The sequence below is a fragment of the Mesoplodon densirostris genome, chromosome 5 (genome assembly GCF_025265405.1).
Source record: "Mesoplodon densirostris isolate mMesDen1 chromosome 5, mMesDen1 primary haplotype, whole genome shotgun sequence".
NCBI classification, from domain to species: Eukaryota; Metazoa; Chordata; class Mammalia; order Artiodactyla; family Ziphiidae; genus Mesoplodon; species Mesoplodon densirostris.
In genome coordinates, this window is record NC_082665.1 from 144,567,951 (window position 1) to 144,583,163 (window position 15,213).

At 44.9% G+C, this 15,213-nt stretch overlaps 2 protein-coding genes across 2 annotated transcripts in view; one reads left to right on the forward strand and one right to left on the reverse strand.

The window, feature by feature from the left end:
- PLS1 (plastin 1) overlaps positions 1-1,164 on the reverse strand; it is a 101,806-nt gene extending 100,642 nt beyond the window's left edge. The window contains exon 1 of the mRNA XM_060100220.1: positions 1,096-1,164. The gene's annotated coding sequence lies outside the window, so the exon portion shown is untranslated. The remainder of the gene's footprint in view (positions 1-1,095) is intronic.
- Positions 1,165-14,512: 13,348 nt separating this feature from the next.
- Positions 14,513-15,213, forward strand: part of ATR (ATR serine/threonine kinase) — a 102,560-nt gene continuing 101,859 nt past the window's right edge. The window contains exon 1 of the mRNA XM_060099573.1: positions 14,513-14,684. Coding sequence (XP_059955556.1) covers positions 14,626-14,684 — 59 coding nt within the window. The 5' untranslated portion in view covers positions 14,513-14,625. The remainder of the gene's footprint in view (positions 14,685-15,213) is intronic.

The window sequence follows — 15,213 nt, forward strand, 5'->3', positions numbered from 1 at the left end:
ACCTACTGGGGCCTCCCTGGTGGCGCAAGTGGTTGAGAGTCCGCCTGCCGATGCAGGGGATACGGGTTCGTGCCCCGGTCTGGGAGGATCCCATATGCCGCGGAGCGGCTGGGCCCGTGAGCCATGGCCGCTGGGCCTGCGCATCCGGAGCCTGTGCTCCGCAACGGGAGAGACCACAACAGTGAGAGGCCCGCATACCGCAAAAAAAAAAAAAAAAAAAAAAAGAAGAAGAACCTACTGTATAGCACTGGGAACTCTACTCAGTACTCTTTAATGACCTATGTGGGAAAAGAATCTAAAAATGAGTGGATATATGTACATGTGGAGCTGATTCACTTTGCTGTACAGCAGAAACTAGCACAACATTGTAAATCAACTATACTCCAATAACAATTAATTTCAAAAAATAAAATAAAAGACCGCTTCCTTTTAAGACCAAACGATGCCTGAAATAACAGTAATGTAGAAAAGTAAGGGGGGGGGAAATCTTCAACTTTACGAAGTCTACTTAAAAATGCAGCTGAAATGCAGAAAGTTTTGGGCACTGAAATGCGCTGAAAGTTAGCTTTTTTTTTTTTTTTTTTTTTTTAATGCCGCATCCAGGGGTCCCCTGCTCCAGGAAAGGCACCAAAATCAGAAACCACGGATGCTGATTTCACTCCAGTCCTACTGATCCTATGCACCAAAAGACCAAAGGCAAATAAACCAGTCACAGAAGTCCAGCGAAAACAGGCTGGATCAGAAAGCCTCACCAGCGGCCACTCAAAGTTTAAAAGAGAGGAAAATAGAAAAGTTAACGAAATGCCTAACTTCATGCAGAGAATCATAATGCAGTTCTCAGGCTTACTGGGTAAGTAGCATAAATACACGAGTTAACACCTGCCCGCACTACACGCTGCCCAGACTGAGCAGGAGCGCGCCCTGAGGTCGGCGGGCGCCGCACTGCACAGCGGGCGCCGGGAGCCACCTCTCCAGCGAGGGAAACCCGGAGAGACTCCCCCTGGAGCCGCCGCGGAGCGCCTGCGAGGACGTAAAGCTTTGTTTTCTGCCTGTCGGTTCAGGCTTCCTCTCGGACCCCACCGCCGCGCCGCGTACCTGCCCTCCAGTCCGCAGCTCCCGCTCCCGATCCAGGCACCCGCAGGTCGGTTCTGCGGCTACCTGGCCGCGCCCGCCTAGCAAATGCGCTCGCGCCACTACGCATGCCCGGCCGGCACCCGGGTCAGCAAACTCGAAATCCACTTGCCTGGTTTTGGTTGCGGCTCCCAGGGGAAAGGACCCGAGGCCAAGAGCTGAAGTGGAGCTGCAGGTGCGGGGAGAGGAGAGGGGGGAGTGGCGGAGGGGTGCTGCGGCAACCTTATCCTTACTGCCCAAAGCTACCCAGGACGCACCTTCCTCCAAGCCTAAAGATGACCATCTACACAATTGGAATGATCTTAGCACAGTGCTTCTCAAACTTGAGTGTGGATCTGAAGCACGTGGAGGGCTTGTTGAAACACAGTTCCCACACTCAAGAGCTCAGATTCAAATAAATCTAGGATGAGGCACGACCATTCGCATGCCTAACATTTTCACAGGGGAAACAGGTACTACTAATTCGGATACCACACGCTGCGAACCTCCGGTCCAAAGAAAAGATATACATATTTGGTATTAAAAGAGGAAAGTTTTCTCTCCCCTTCGCCCTCTTTTTGGGATTTCACATAACACTTCCTCTTCATTTAACAGCCACACCTGCTTAAAAACTAAATAACTACAGCTCACACGCAAAGGTGGGATATTTCCTCTAGCATGTGAGTCAAGTAAGTGGAATGCAAGGAGTTCTCACGTATTTTGCCTGTAGCATAGCCTACGGTTGTGGTGTCTCCAGCTGTGTCCAGGCAACAGGAGGGGGCCCTAATTTGTTGCCCCTTTAACTCAAAGTCCTGTGTGACCCTTTAGCGCCTAGCACAATACTGGGTACAAAATAGGTACCCAAGAAATCCTGAGATGATATTAGTATGGCTTGAGAGAAGAAAAAGAAGGATGTTGGAATTATTTTAGGAACCCAAAGGAATCGATAATCAATTAAATATGGAAGTACGTGGGCTAAGGCTGAGGAGGATAAGGATTTCTCCCTGCCTTACACCTAGAGAAATCAGTGGCTTAAGTATCCTTATCTGAGCCCAGATGTAAAGGAGTTGTGAGTTCTCACAATACATTTCTTAAAACGTTAAACACACATCTGCCACATAACCCATCCATTCCATTCATAGTTATTACCCAAGAGAAGTACATGTTCACACAAAGATTTGAATATGAATGTCCACAGCGGCTTTTTTTCACAATAGCCCCAAGCAGAAGGAACCCAAATGCCCACCAACAGGTGAATGGATAAACAAATTGTGCAATATCCATCTATGCAATGGAATACTACTCAGCAAAAAAAAAAAAAAAGGAAAGAATTACTCATGTAGGCTTCAACATGGATAAATCTCAAAATTATTATGCTGAGTGAAAGAGGCCAGAGACAAATATATAATTCCATCTGTATAAAGTTCAAACTAACCTAAAGTGACAAAAAGCAAACCAGTAACTGCCTGGAGCCAGGGGTAAAGGGAGGAATGGGCTGTCAAGGGGCAGTAAAAATCTTTTGGGGATGATGGAAAAGAAATCTTGTCTTGATTATAGTGGAGATTTCACAGGAGTCTACAACTGTCAAAGCTAAATTGTACACTTTAAATTTATTAAATGTATTTTATATAAATTATTTCCCCATAAAGGTAAAGAAAAAAATGGTGGGTTTTTTTTGGCTGTGTTGGGGCTTCGCTGCTGCCTGTGGGCTTTCTCTAGTTGAGGCGGGCGGGGGCTACTTTTTGTTGCGGTGCGCGAGCTTCTCATTGCGGTGGCTTCTCTTGTTGCGGAGCATGGGCTCTAGGCGCGCGGGCTTCAGTTGTTGTGGCGCGTGGGCTTAATTGCTCTGCAGCATGTGGGATCTTCCTGGACCAGGAATCGAACCCATGTCCCCTACATTGGCAGGCAGATTCTTAACCACTGTGCCACCAGGGAAGTCCGCAAGATACTTGTTAAAAGAAAAAAATATCCTAGGAAAACAAGAAAAACTGCCATGAGCAAACCAGAAATGTTGAGAAAAGACAAAATACAGAGAGGATCATATCTCAGAGAACGAAGATGGAAGGAACGTTCCGCTCAAATCATACAGAGGAGGAGGCTAAGGCAAAGGATGGAGCAGTTGGGGGAACGGTGTGCAAACTCAGCTAACAGATCAAGAAATGGAAGGAGGGCACTGAGGCACTGGTCAGAGAGAGTAACTGGGGAAAGAGATTTAGAGCAGCTAGGCTAGTCAACACCTTTTTCCTCCCCAGTGGGGTCTAAACTGTGGTCCTAGTAGCTACAGACTTCCAGGAAGAACACTCGTCTCCCATACCTGGAGGGTGAGCTGCCAATACATCCTGGCTTCTCGAGTACTATTCCTTACTCCAAATTGGCAAAGGATGTCTACAGTAAATAAAAAGGTAAAACGAATAGAGATTCTAAAATACAAAGTTGTTAAATCAACACTACTTCAATTAAAAATAAATAAATAAATAAAATACAAAATTGAACAGATAACTGAACATTATATCATACGTTTGAGGAAAAAATGACTATGAGAGAAGCACCATTTCTACAACTAACAGTAGAGAAAACAGAGCTAGGCAACCATCAGAAGATGACATTTGGAAAGTATAATTAATACCTTCAAATAATCATGAGATGATGTTGCAAGTAAAGAAATTTTGACCAGATAGTCGGGAATTTAAAACTTTGATGACTGAGATAAAGAACGAAATGGATGACCCAGGTTTCAGAAAAGACGCAGATGATGAGCAGGTAGGGACTGGAAGATCAAGCTGAGGAATTATTTCAGGATGAAGTCAGCCTAACAGGCATTGGTGGGGAAATGGCTTTAGGGCATAAAAGGATGATCTGGGGCAGTTTACTACATTCTCTATCCTCCCTCCACACCCTGCCCATCCTTAGTTGAAAAAAACAAACTCATGTACAACATTAACTGAAACAGATGGGAGATAGGAAAACAGCTGTGGAGTGTGGCAAAGACTGATTGTCCCCAAATATTTTTTCATCTGTGATGTACTTATGAAAACGATGATACATCAAAATAATGAGAAAGTGATGGACTAGTCGATAACACATTAACAGACACTGTGGATTGCCCTAACTCGCTTCTTGAATCCCTTCCTGGAAAGCCAAAAACTACATTTCCCAGATTTACTTGTAGGTATGGTTCCAGATATGATTTAGGTTTCATCAGGTCATGTAAGACTTTGGTTGAAAATTGAATCGCATGAGGAGAGAGGGAAAGCATGATCCTCTTCTGGCAGCTTCCTGATCCTGTCAGAGTTAGCAACTGCCTTTACGGTAATTTGGGGAGTTCTTGGATTCTCATGATGAAGTCTGTTTCTCCCAATGATTCCATATATTATCTGCATCTCATAATAAACCTCTTTATTCTTAAACTAGCAAAAGGGACTTCGATACTGACAAATGCATGTTCCATCTGGGAAACATGTTGTCTTATTCGAAAATGATCAGTAAATAAATGAGAAAATGAATACTAGGAAACTCAAATACAAAAATCTTAGTAAAAAGTACAAAAGAACACTTTTAACCTTGGGGTTAACCTTCCTAGGCAAGACTCAAAACCCAGAAGCCGTAAGGGAAGATATGGACAGATTTGATACAATAAAAATTAAAATTTCTGTATGACAAGAAGCAACTGACAAAGAGAAAATATTTTCAGAGTATCTATCAGAAAAGGGTTAATGTCCATAATACATTAAAATGCTCCTATAAATCAACAAAAAGATACAACCAAAATAAAACTCATAAAGTCCTGAGTAGGTAATTAACAGAAAATAAAATCCAAATGATTTATAGACATATGAGTAGATGCTTGAGCTTGTTGGTAAGTAGACAAATGCATATATACATATATATATATACACCTTACTCCAAATCAATCAAATCAGAATCTCTGGGAATGCCCAGATACTTTTTATTTTTTATATTATTTTATAATTTTTTCTTCCAGTTTTATTGAGATATAGTTGACATACAGCACTGTATAGGTTTAGGGTGTACAGCATAATGATTTGACTAACATACATCATGAAATGTTTATTATAATAAGTTTAGTGAACATCCATCATCTCATAGATACAAAATTAAAGGAATAAAAACAAAATTTGTTTTCTTGTGATGAGAACTCAAGATTTATTCTCTTAACAATTTTCATATATAACATATAGCAGTTAATTATATTTATCATGTTTTACACTACATCCCTAGTACTTACTTATAACTGGAGATTTGTAACTTTTGACCACCTTCATTCAATCCCTCCTCCCCCAACCCTTCTCCTCTGGTAACCACAAATCTGATCTCTTTTTCTCTGTTTGTTTATTTTTGAAGTATAACTGACCTAAAACACTATATTAGTTCCTGTTATACAACATAGTGAGTTGGTATTTCTATATATTTCAAAATGATCACCACAATAAATCTAGTTATGATATGTCACCATACAAGGATGTTACATAGTTATAGACTATATATCCCACACTACACATAGCCATATATATGTGATTATTTTAAGTTGCTGATCCCTTAAGTTCAAAGGTATTTTAACAAGCCTGCATTTTTTTCTCCCCACCCCACACTTACTGTTTTTGACATATTTTACATTTTGTGTGTGTGTGTGTATCCCTTCACTACTTATCGTGGATATAGATGATTTTACTGCTTTTGTCTTTTAACCTTCCTACTAGCTTTATACAAGGTGGATTTACTACTTTTATTGTATATTTGCCTTTGAGCATTTTCCCTTTCATAATTTTCACGTTTCTAGTTGTGGTCTTCTTTGCTCAGCAAAGTCCCTTTAACATTTTTTGTAAAGCTGGTTTGGTGGTTCTGAACTCTTTTAGCTTTGGCTTGTCTGTAAAACTTTTGATCTCTCCATCAAATCTGAATGAAAGCCTTGCCAGCTTGAGGTTTGTTTGTTTATTTATTTATTTATTTATGGCCTCATTGGGTCTTCATTGCTGTGAGCAGGCTTTCTCTATGTGTGGTGAGCGGGGGCTACTCTTCACTGCAGTGCGCAGGCTTCTCGTTAAGGTGGTTTCTCTTGCTGTGGACCACGGGCGCTAGGTGTGTGGGCTTCAGTAGTTGTGGCTTACGGGCTCTAGAGTGCAGTCTCAGTAGTTGTGGCGCAGGGGCTTAGTTGCTCCGTGGCATGTGGGATCTTCCCGGACCAGGGCTCGAACCCATGTTCCCTGCATTGACAGGTGGATTCTTAACCACTGCGCCACCAGGGAAGTCCGGGCTTGAGTATTCTTAATTGTATATTTTTCCCTTTTATCCCTCTAAATATATCATGCTACTCCGTTCTGGCCTGCAGAGTTTCTGCTGAAAAGTCAGTTGATAGGCTGATGGGAGTTCCCTTGTACATAACTTGTGGCTTTTCCCTTGCTGCTTTTAATATTCTCTCTGTATCTTTAATTTTTGTCATTTTAATTACAATGTGTCTTGGTGTGGTCCCCTTTGGGTTGATCCTGTTTGGGTCTCTCTGTGCTTCTCGGACCTGGTTGTCTGTTTCCTAACTTCTGTTCGGGAAGTTTTCAGCTATTATGTCTTCAAGTATGTTTCTGTCCCTTTCTCTTCCCCGCTTCTGGGTTCTCTGTAATGTGAATGTTAGTATGCTTTATGCTGTCTCAGAGGTCTCTTAAACTCTTCTCATTTCTTTTTTTTTTTGTCTTTTTTCTGTTCAGCTTCAGCGATGTCTACGACTCTGTCTTCCAGCTTGCTGATCTGTTCCTCTGTATTATCTAATCTACTGTTGCTTCCTTCTAGGATACTTTTCATTTCAGTTATTGTATTCTTCATCTCTCTATGTTCTTTATATTTTCTAACTCTGTTAAAAACTTCTCATGTCTCACTCTGTTCATCCAATCTTCTCCCTAGTTTTTTGAACATCTTTATGATCATTACCTTGAACTGTCTATCAGGTAGATTGCCTATCTCCACTTAGTTCTTCTTCTGGGGTTTTATCTTCTTCCTTCATTTAGAACATACTCCTCTGTTGCCTCTGTTTGCCAAATTGGCTGCTTTTATTTCTATGTATCTGGGAGGTTGGTTATGTTTCCTGACCTTGGAGAAGTGGTCTTTTGTACGAGATGTCCTATATATCCCAACAACACACGGCCCTCTGGCCACCAGACCTATATATTCTAGGGGTGCTCCCCATTTGGGCTGCATGGGCCCTTCTGTTGTGGTGGGCTGACTACTGTGGGCAGTCTGGTAGGCACGGCTGGTCCCTGGTCTGGTTGGTTGCCAGGTCCTGCCTTGTGCAGAGGCTGCTGGCTCTGGGGCCCTGGTGGGTCTGGGGGCTAGTGCTGACCCACTGGTGGGCAGGGTCAGGTTCTGGAGTACGAGATTACAGGGCTGTGGGTCCTGGGTCTAGTATTGGCCTGTCGGTGGGTGAGGCCAGTTCCTGATATAGGGTGTCCCAAAGCTGGTGTTGGCCCACTGGTGAGTGTGGCTGGATCCCAGGGCAGCTGGCTGAGGGGTACAATGTGCCTCGAAGCTGGTATTGGCTTGCTGGTGGGCAGAGTCAGTGTCCGGGTTGGGGGTGTCCTAGGGCTGGTGTTAGTTTGCTGGTGGGCTGGACTGGGACCCAGAGGGTCCTGGGGCTGGTGCTGGCCTGCAGGATGGTGGAAAGGGTGCAGGGCTGTAGTGGTCCTAGGACTGGTGTCCACCCACTGGTGAGTAAGGCTGGGTCCTAGGGCTAGTACCAGCCCACTGGTGGGCAAAGCTGCATCCTGGGGTCTCTGGTTGCAGGGCTTGGGGGTCCTGGAGCTGGTGTTTTGGCCCACAGTGGGTGGTGCTGGAGCCCAAGGGGACCTAGGGCTGGTGCCTACCCCCTGGTGGGCTACACTGGTCCCTGGGCTAGTGCCATCCCCTCGGTGGATGGAGCCAGATCCCAGGGTCTCTGGGTCTAGGGCTGTGGGGTCCCAGGCCTAGTTCTGGTCCACTCTCCTGGGCCCTCTGCTGTGTGGGGCTGGCTTAGGGTGTCTATGGGCTCAAGGGGTCTTAAGGCAGCAAGCCTGCTGGTTGTGAGGCTGTGTCTCCATCCAGTTAGTTGCTTGGCCTGAGGTTTTCCAGTACTGGTGCCAAAAGGCTGGTGGGCAGGGCTGGGCACTAGTGCTAATAAGCTAGAGTCAGGACTTCAAAATGGCATTCGCCAGCTCCAGTGTCCATGGGGTAGATGGTGCTCCCCAAAATGGCTACTACCAGGGCCTTTGTCCCCAGGATGAGCTCCAGCTGCTCCTGCCTCTCTGAGAGGCTCTCTAAGATCAGCAGGTGGGTCTGACCCAGGCTTGTTTCAAATTATTGCTTCTGCCCTTGGTCCTGGAGCGTGTGAGATTTTATGTGTGCCCTTTAAGAGTAGAGTCTCTATTTCCCCCAGCCCTCTAGCTCTCCTGCACTTGCCTTCAAAGCCAAACTTTCTGAGGGTCCCTCTTCCTGGTGCAGGACCCCAAGGCTGGGGAGCCCAATGTGGAGCTCAAACCCCTCGCTCCTTGGGGAGAGCCTCTGCAGTTGTGATTATCCTCCAGTTTGTGGGCCGCCCACCTGGGTCTTGACTATACCATCTTTCTGCCTCTCTTACCCATCTCACGGTGGTTCCTTCTTTATATCTTTAGTTGTAGAAGATCTTTTCTGCTAGTCTGCCAGTCTTTCTCATCAATAGTTGCTCTGTAAATAATTATGATTTGGGGGACTTCCCTGGTGGCACAGTGATTAAGAATCTGCCTGCCAGTGCAGGGGACATGGGTTTGAGCCCCAGTCCGGGAAGATCCCACATGCCGTGGAGCAACTAAGCCTGTGCGCCACAACTACTGAGCCTGCGCTTCAGAGCCCACGAACCACAACTACTGAGCCTGTGAGCCACAACTACTGAAGCCCGCGCGTCTAGAGCCCAAGCCCATGCTCTGCAACAAGAGGCCACCGCAATGAGAAGCCTGCGCACCGCAATGAAGAGTAGCCCCCACTCGCCGCAACTAGAGAAATCCCACACGCCGCAACTAGAGAAAACCCGCGCACAGCAACGAAGACCTAACGCAGCCAAAAATAAATATATAAAAAAATTATAATTTTGATGTGCCTGTGAGAGGAGGTGAGCTCAAGATCTTCCTACTCCGCCATCTTGGACCCTAATGAGGCTCCATCATCACCCAGATACTTTTAAAAAGCTTCCCACTCGTAGGGCTTCCCTGGTGGCGCAGTGGTTGAGAGTCCACCTGCCGATGCAGGGGACGCGGGTTCGTGCCCCGGTCCGGGAAGATCCCACAAGACGCGGAGCAGCTGGGCCCGTGAGCCATGGCCACTGAGCCTGCGCATCCGGAGCCTGGGCTCCGCAATGGGAGAGGCCACAACAGGGAGAGCCTCGTGTACTGCAAAAAAAAAAAAAAAGCTTCCCACTCACATAATTTCAATGCATAGTCAAGGTTAAGAAATGCTACTCTACAACAGTGCTAACTCGAAGTGTGGTCCACGGACAAGCAGTATCAGCACTACCTAAGAGCTTGTTAGAAATGCAAGTTATTGCATTCTCTTTCAGACCCATTGAATCAGAATGGGCTGGGGCTCAGAAATCTGTTTTAGTAAGCCCTTCAGGTGATTCTGATGCATGCTCAAGTTCGAGAACTCAGAAACCTCTCCTCAAGCTTTATTTACATTACAGAGCTACTGGGAGGATAAAAGCAGATGAAACAGATGAAAGGATTTTGAGAAAAGTAAAAATAATGCTTGCAAATGCAAATAATCATTACCATTTAAACACATTTGATATAATCTTAGGGTCATGCTTGAGACCTTAGCAATGTAAGTGCCAATAGTTCATTACTGAGATAGAAATCTCCTGGACACATGCAAAGGTACTCCATGTCATTTCTGAATTGTATCCAAATACAATGGAGTTCTTCTCCTAAAATACAGCCTTAGCAGATGTGAAACTGCCACATGGATAGGAAGACAAATAGCTTTACATTTAAGTTTCTTCAATATTTTAAGTTCCTCTATGACAACTAGGTGTTTTTGATAATGGGCTTTTTCAGTGTTTCTACTAAATGGGTTTAATAGAATTAAATTAATTCATTAATGCAGTTTGGCTGTACAGGATCATTTGTTCTGCTTTATTAAGTTTCAGAATGTTGACTTGTGATTATGTTGGTCTGTTATTTGAGGCTTTAGCCAGTGAAAACCAATAGACATGTGCCCCTTTTTACCCACTAATCTGTCTGACAATATTCAATACACAGTCAAGCTACTGAAGCAGGGGAATGGCATAATCATACTTGGGTTTTGAAAAGGTGCTCTGTCTGCCATGTAGAACAATTCCAAACAACACTGGCATCATCTAGGAGCAAAGTTTTTAAAACTATTAAAAATGCAAATTATTAAATAATAAAAAATAAATAACTTTTAAAATTATTAAAAATGAGGGACTTCCCTGGTGGTCCAGTGATAAAGAATACGCCTTCCAATGCAGGGGATGCAGGTTCGATCCCTGGTCGGGGAACTAAGATCCCACATGCCGCAGGGCAACTAAGCCTGTGCACCACAACTACAGAGCTCGTGCGCCTCAATGAGAAAGCCCGCGTGCCGCAAACTACAGAGCCCACGCTCCCACAGCCACAGCTAGAGAGAGAAAAACCCGCATGCCACAACTACAGAGAAGCCCGCGCCACAACGAAAGATCCCACATGCCTCAACGAAGATCCCAGGTACCGCAACTGAGATCGGCTGCAGCCAAATGAATAAATAAATAAAAATTATTAAAAATTAAAGTTATTAAACATTATTTAAAATGAAAATTTGTGTGTTTGTGCGTACCAAGGAGGTGTATATTGAAGTCCATTCAGTTGTAGAAAGGAACATGGACAATTGTTTATATTTTTAAATCTCATTTCTTTAAGATTTCTATTTTAGTGTACACAGTAAAATCCTGACAAAATGGAGTTTAAAAAAAAAAAAATCCAGGGACTTCCCTGGTGGCGCAGTGGTTAAGAATCTGCCTCCCAATGCAGGGAACATGGGTTTGAGCCCTGGTCTGGGAAGATCCCACATGCCGCGGAGCAAGTAAGCCCGTGCGCCACAACTACTTAAGCCCTTGCGCCTAAAGCCTGTGCTCCACAACAAGAGAAGCCACCGCAATGAGAAGCCCGCGCACCGCAACGAAGAGTAGCCCTCGCTCGCCACAACTTGAGGAAGCCCCGTGCACAGCAACGAAGACCCAACGCAGCCAAAAAAATCCAATGCATTACAATGGAACTTGCAGAGCTAGGCAGCCAGGGGTTTGGGCATCTGACTGAGAACCAAGTCCATCTTGGTCTCATTTGGGTTGTGGTGCCACCTGGTGGTCATCTTCCACTCTAGTTTAATCATCCTTGGGGACAATTCTATATACACAGGCCGGCTGAAACTTCCAGGACATTGGTTGGTGCCCTGTTGTCAACTTGATCTGAGATGCTGGGCTTAGGAAACCAAGGTCCCAAGGACATAGGAACCCACCCACCTCAGCCTCTCAGCTTCCTGCTTCACTCTCCCGACACACTCCACTTCCCAAATGATAAAACCAGGAGGGGGTGAGAGGAAGACAGGAAGCAATCAACAGCTGCATTATGTCCATGCATATTAGAATATATTACTAAATATATGTGGTTAGTAAATATGCACATATTAGGGTACATATTTTTTAAATTTCAATAATACTGTTGAAGAGGAAATAAAGTTGTAATACTTCAGCATAGAGAATACATTGGAAGGGAAACAAGCCCAAAGGAAAAAAGGCAAGCTAGAATGTCATGTAAGTAATCTGGGCACAAGACAGCAATGGTCTGAAACTAGAATGGTGATTATGGGATTTGGAGGGAAGTGGATGGGTTTGATATTTAATAGGTAGAATTTAGTCCTTATCTTTAAGAGATACAAAATAAAGTGTTTACAGATAAATTGATGAGTTGTCTGAGATTTTCCTTAAAATAATCCAATTAGAGAGAGGGGAAATGGGAGGGGTAGCTATAGATGAAAAAAGACTGGTCATAGGCTGATAGTTGTTGAAGTTGTATGATGGGCATAAGGGGGGGTCCTTATTCTACTCTCTCTACTTTTGTATATATTTGAAACTTTCCATAAAAAAAATTTAAACAAAAATAAAATGCCTGGGGGGACTTCCCTGGCGGTCCAGTGGTTAAGACTCTGCGCTTACAATGCAGGGGGTGTGAGTTCCATCCCTGATCGGGGAACTAAGATCCCACGTGCCACGTGGCAGAAAATAAAATAAAATAAAATAAAATAAAATACCTGGAAAAAATTCAAGGGAAAAAAATTCAGTAGAAAGGAAGACATAATGAAATATAAAGCTCAGAAATAGATCTGAACAGAAGGAAGAATTTGGGAGAGATCAGCAGGTCAACCAAATATAACAAATTGTAGATTTGTCATGGTTAATCCAATGCTATTAAAAGAAAGCCTTCACAGATATGTTGAAACCTTCTCATTTCATTCCCTTCTCTCCCTCTGCAGAGGTATAACTCTCCTGGAGTTGATGTATATCCTACCCAACCATGTTTTTATACTTTTATCATATATGTATGTATACAAAATCCACTCACTAAAAGTCTTATTTTGTGGTTTTAAAATGGTATGTGATTTAATATTGTTATGTATCCCTTTGCCATTTGCTTTTTTTTTCACTCAACATCGTTTTCAGAATTCATACTTCATTCATTTTAACTAAGAAATGGTATTCCACTGTAGGGCACTACCACCTCTTATTTAATCTTTTTTTTTTTTTTTTTTTTTTTTTTTGCGGTACGTGGGCCTCTCACTGTGTGGCCTCTCCCGTTGCGGGGCACAGGCTCCAGACACGCAGGCTCAGCGGCCATGGCTCACGGGCCCAGCCGCTCCGTGGCATGTGGGATCTTCCCGGACCAGGGCACGAACCCGTGTCCCCTGCATCGGCAGGCGGACTCTCAACCACTACGCCACCAGGGAAGCCCCTCTTATTTAATCTTTACTGTAATCTTACAAGATAGATATTACTATTTTGTAGATGAAAAACTGAAGTACAGAGAGGTTAAGTAACTTTACTGAGTAACTTTAGTAAATATAGTTGCTAGCAGGTGAAATGAGAACTTGCACAGGGCTTCAACTTCTAATCCCATGTTCTTCCCACCATAACACTCCACAATTTTACAAATATTTAGTACACACCAACTATGTACCAGGCACTGTTTTAGGTCCTGAGTATCTAAGCAGTAAATAAAACAGACAAAATCCTGCTCTCAGGATTTTAGCTTATATTCTAATTGGAGGAGACAGTCAATAAAATAGTATATAATTTGGTTCTACGTGTTATGAAGAAAATAAAGCAGGATGAAGGGGAAAAGAGTGTGAGTGTAAGTGTGCTAGTCTATGTGCTCTCTGGTGACATTTCAGCAAACATCTGAAGAGGGGTGATGAAAGAGGGGCGTTTAAGGTCAAGGCAAAGGGCACAGCAAATGCAAAATCCCTGAGGCGGAAGCGTATTTGGCTGTCACTCCATCACTTTGATTTTTTTTAGAATACTGTATAACCATTATTCTCATGTGTAAGGAACCAATGTAAGCACACTGCATGGCCTTGCCTGATTAAATACATAATTTTGACATGTTAACAGCTTCTTATGATGATCATTTTTCGTATAAACAAACTGGGTTGAGCTAGGAAATGTCTACAGCCAAAAGCCACTGATTTTACTTTAAAAATTAAATCATAGGTAATAAATGCCCGTAACGGTGACATAAAAATACATAGTACTACTGCTGACTAAATGAGACACAAATAAATATAATTCAACCCTCTTCTTAAATATTAAACGTTGGGAGAATCCACAAGGAAACCTAAGGGAGACTTCAAGTTGGGAAAAACAAAGAAACAAAAAAAACCCTGCTGAAACAGAAAGGACAAGGAGGAGCCCATCTTTTGCCCTGTATCTCTCAGAAAGGATGTCAAGAGAGTGGTAGAAAATGAGGGACCTGGAGGTGTGACTCCGCGGGGAGAGCTGCGGTCTGATCCTGGGCCTTTAGTTGCTGAATTGTCTCAGTCTTCGCATTTGTGATGCGAGGCGTTCTGCGCTGGTGCCCACCACGCCCCTTTCCTCCCCAGATCCAGAGGTCTGGCTTATCTGAGCCGCTCAGGCTGGGAGTGAGTGACAGAGCCGGACCGCTAAAAACCAAAACTCTCGCGAATCTCGCCGGCCGAGAGTTCCCGGCTCAGAGCGCACACAACGCTGGAAATTTGACCGGAGCGCACCCTGCCCCTTGCCCCGCCCTTGCCCCGCCCTTGCCCCGCCCCCTCTAGCCTACGCGGAAAACTCTGGCCTGGAGGGCGGATTGGCCGCCGCTTCCGGGAGGAGTTTTGGGCCCCGCGAGCCCCCGTCGGGCGCCGCGCTTTCTCGCCAGAGAGATCTGTGGAGACGCCAGGAGCCCGCCTCGGCGCGGTTGAAGAGTGATTCGCGTCCTCACCATGGGCGAGCACGGCCTGGAGCTGGCGTCTATGATCCCGGCCCTGCGGGAGCTGGGCAGGTAGGGCCGGGCCGGCGTCTCACGTGCTCTCCCTTCCCAGCCGCGCGCGTCCCGGCTCCGATCCCCTCAACCCAGGCCGCGGCCCTTGTGGAGATGCTCCGCCGCTGACTTGAGCGCTTCTCCCTCAGAGAGGCCACTGGAAGGACGCGCGGGGCGTTGCCGCAGACCTGCGGGATGCGGATCCGAGGGGAGGGGTGGTCTGCTGGCCCCACTTTATCTCAGCGGCGCCGGGGAGCGCGTGCCTCCCCCCCCCCCGAAACCCCAGGGGGATTGCCTCCACGGCGGGAGGGAAAGGTCCCTTCCGAAAAATTTCTGGTCACTTTCTTACACTCATTTGCTTCTCGAAAGCCTCTTCCCTTACATGGAGTACTTGACCCATGGACTTTCCCCAGTTTCTGTGCTTTATGATCGCTGGTGGAGGAATTGATTTTTACCTTTACGTTTTGACCCAAAACTACCCTCGGAAGAAAAATCACTAGTTCTGATTTCTGGCAAGGAAGGCCAGTTGCTAGGAAAAGTTCGTTTCTAA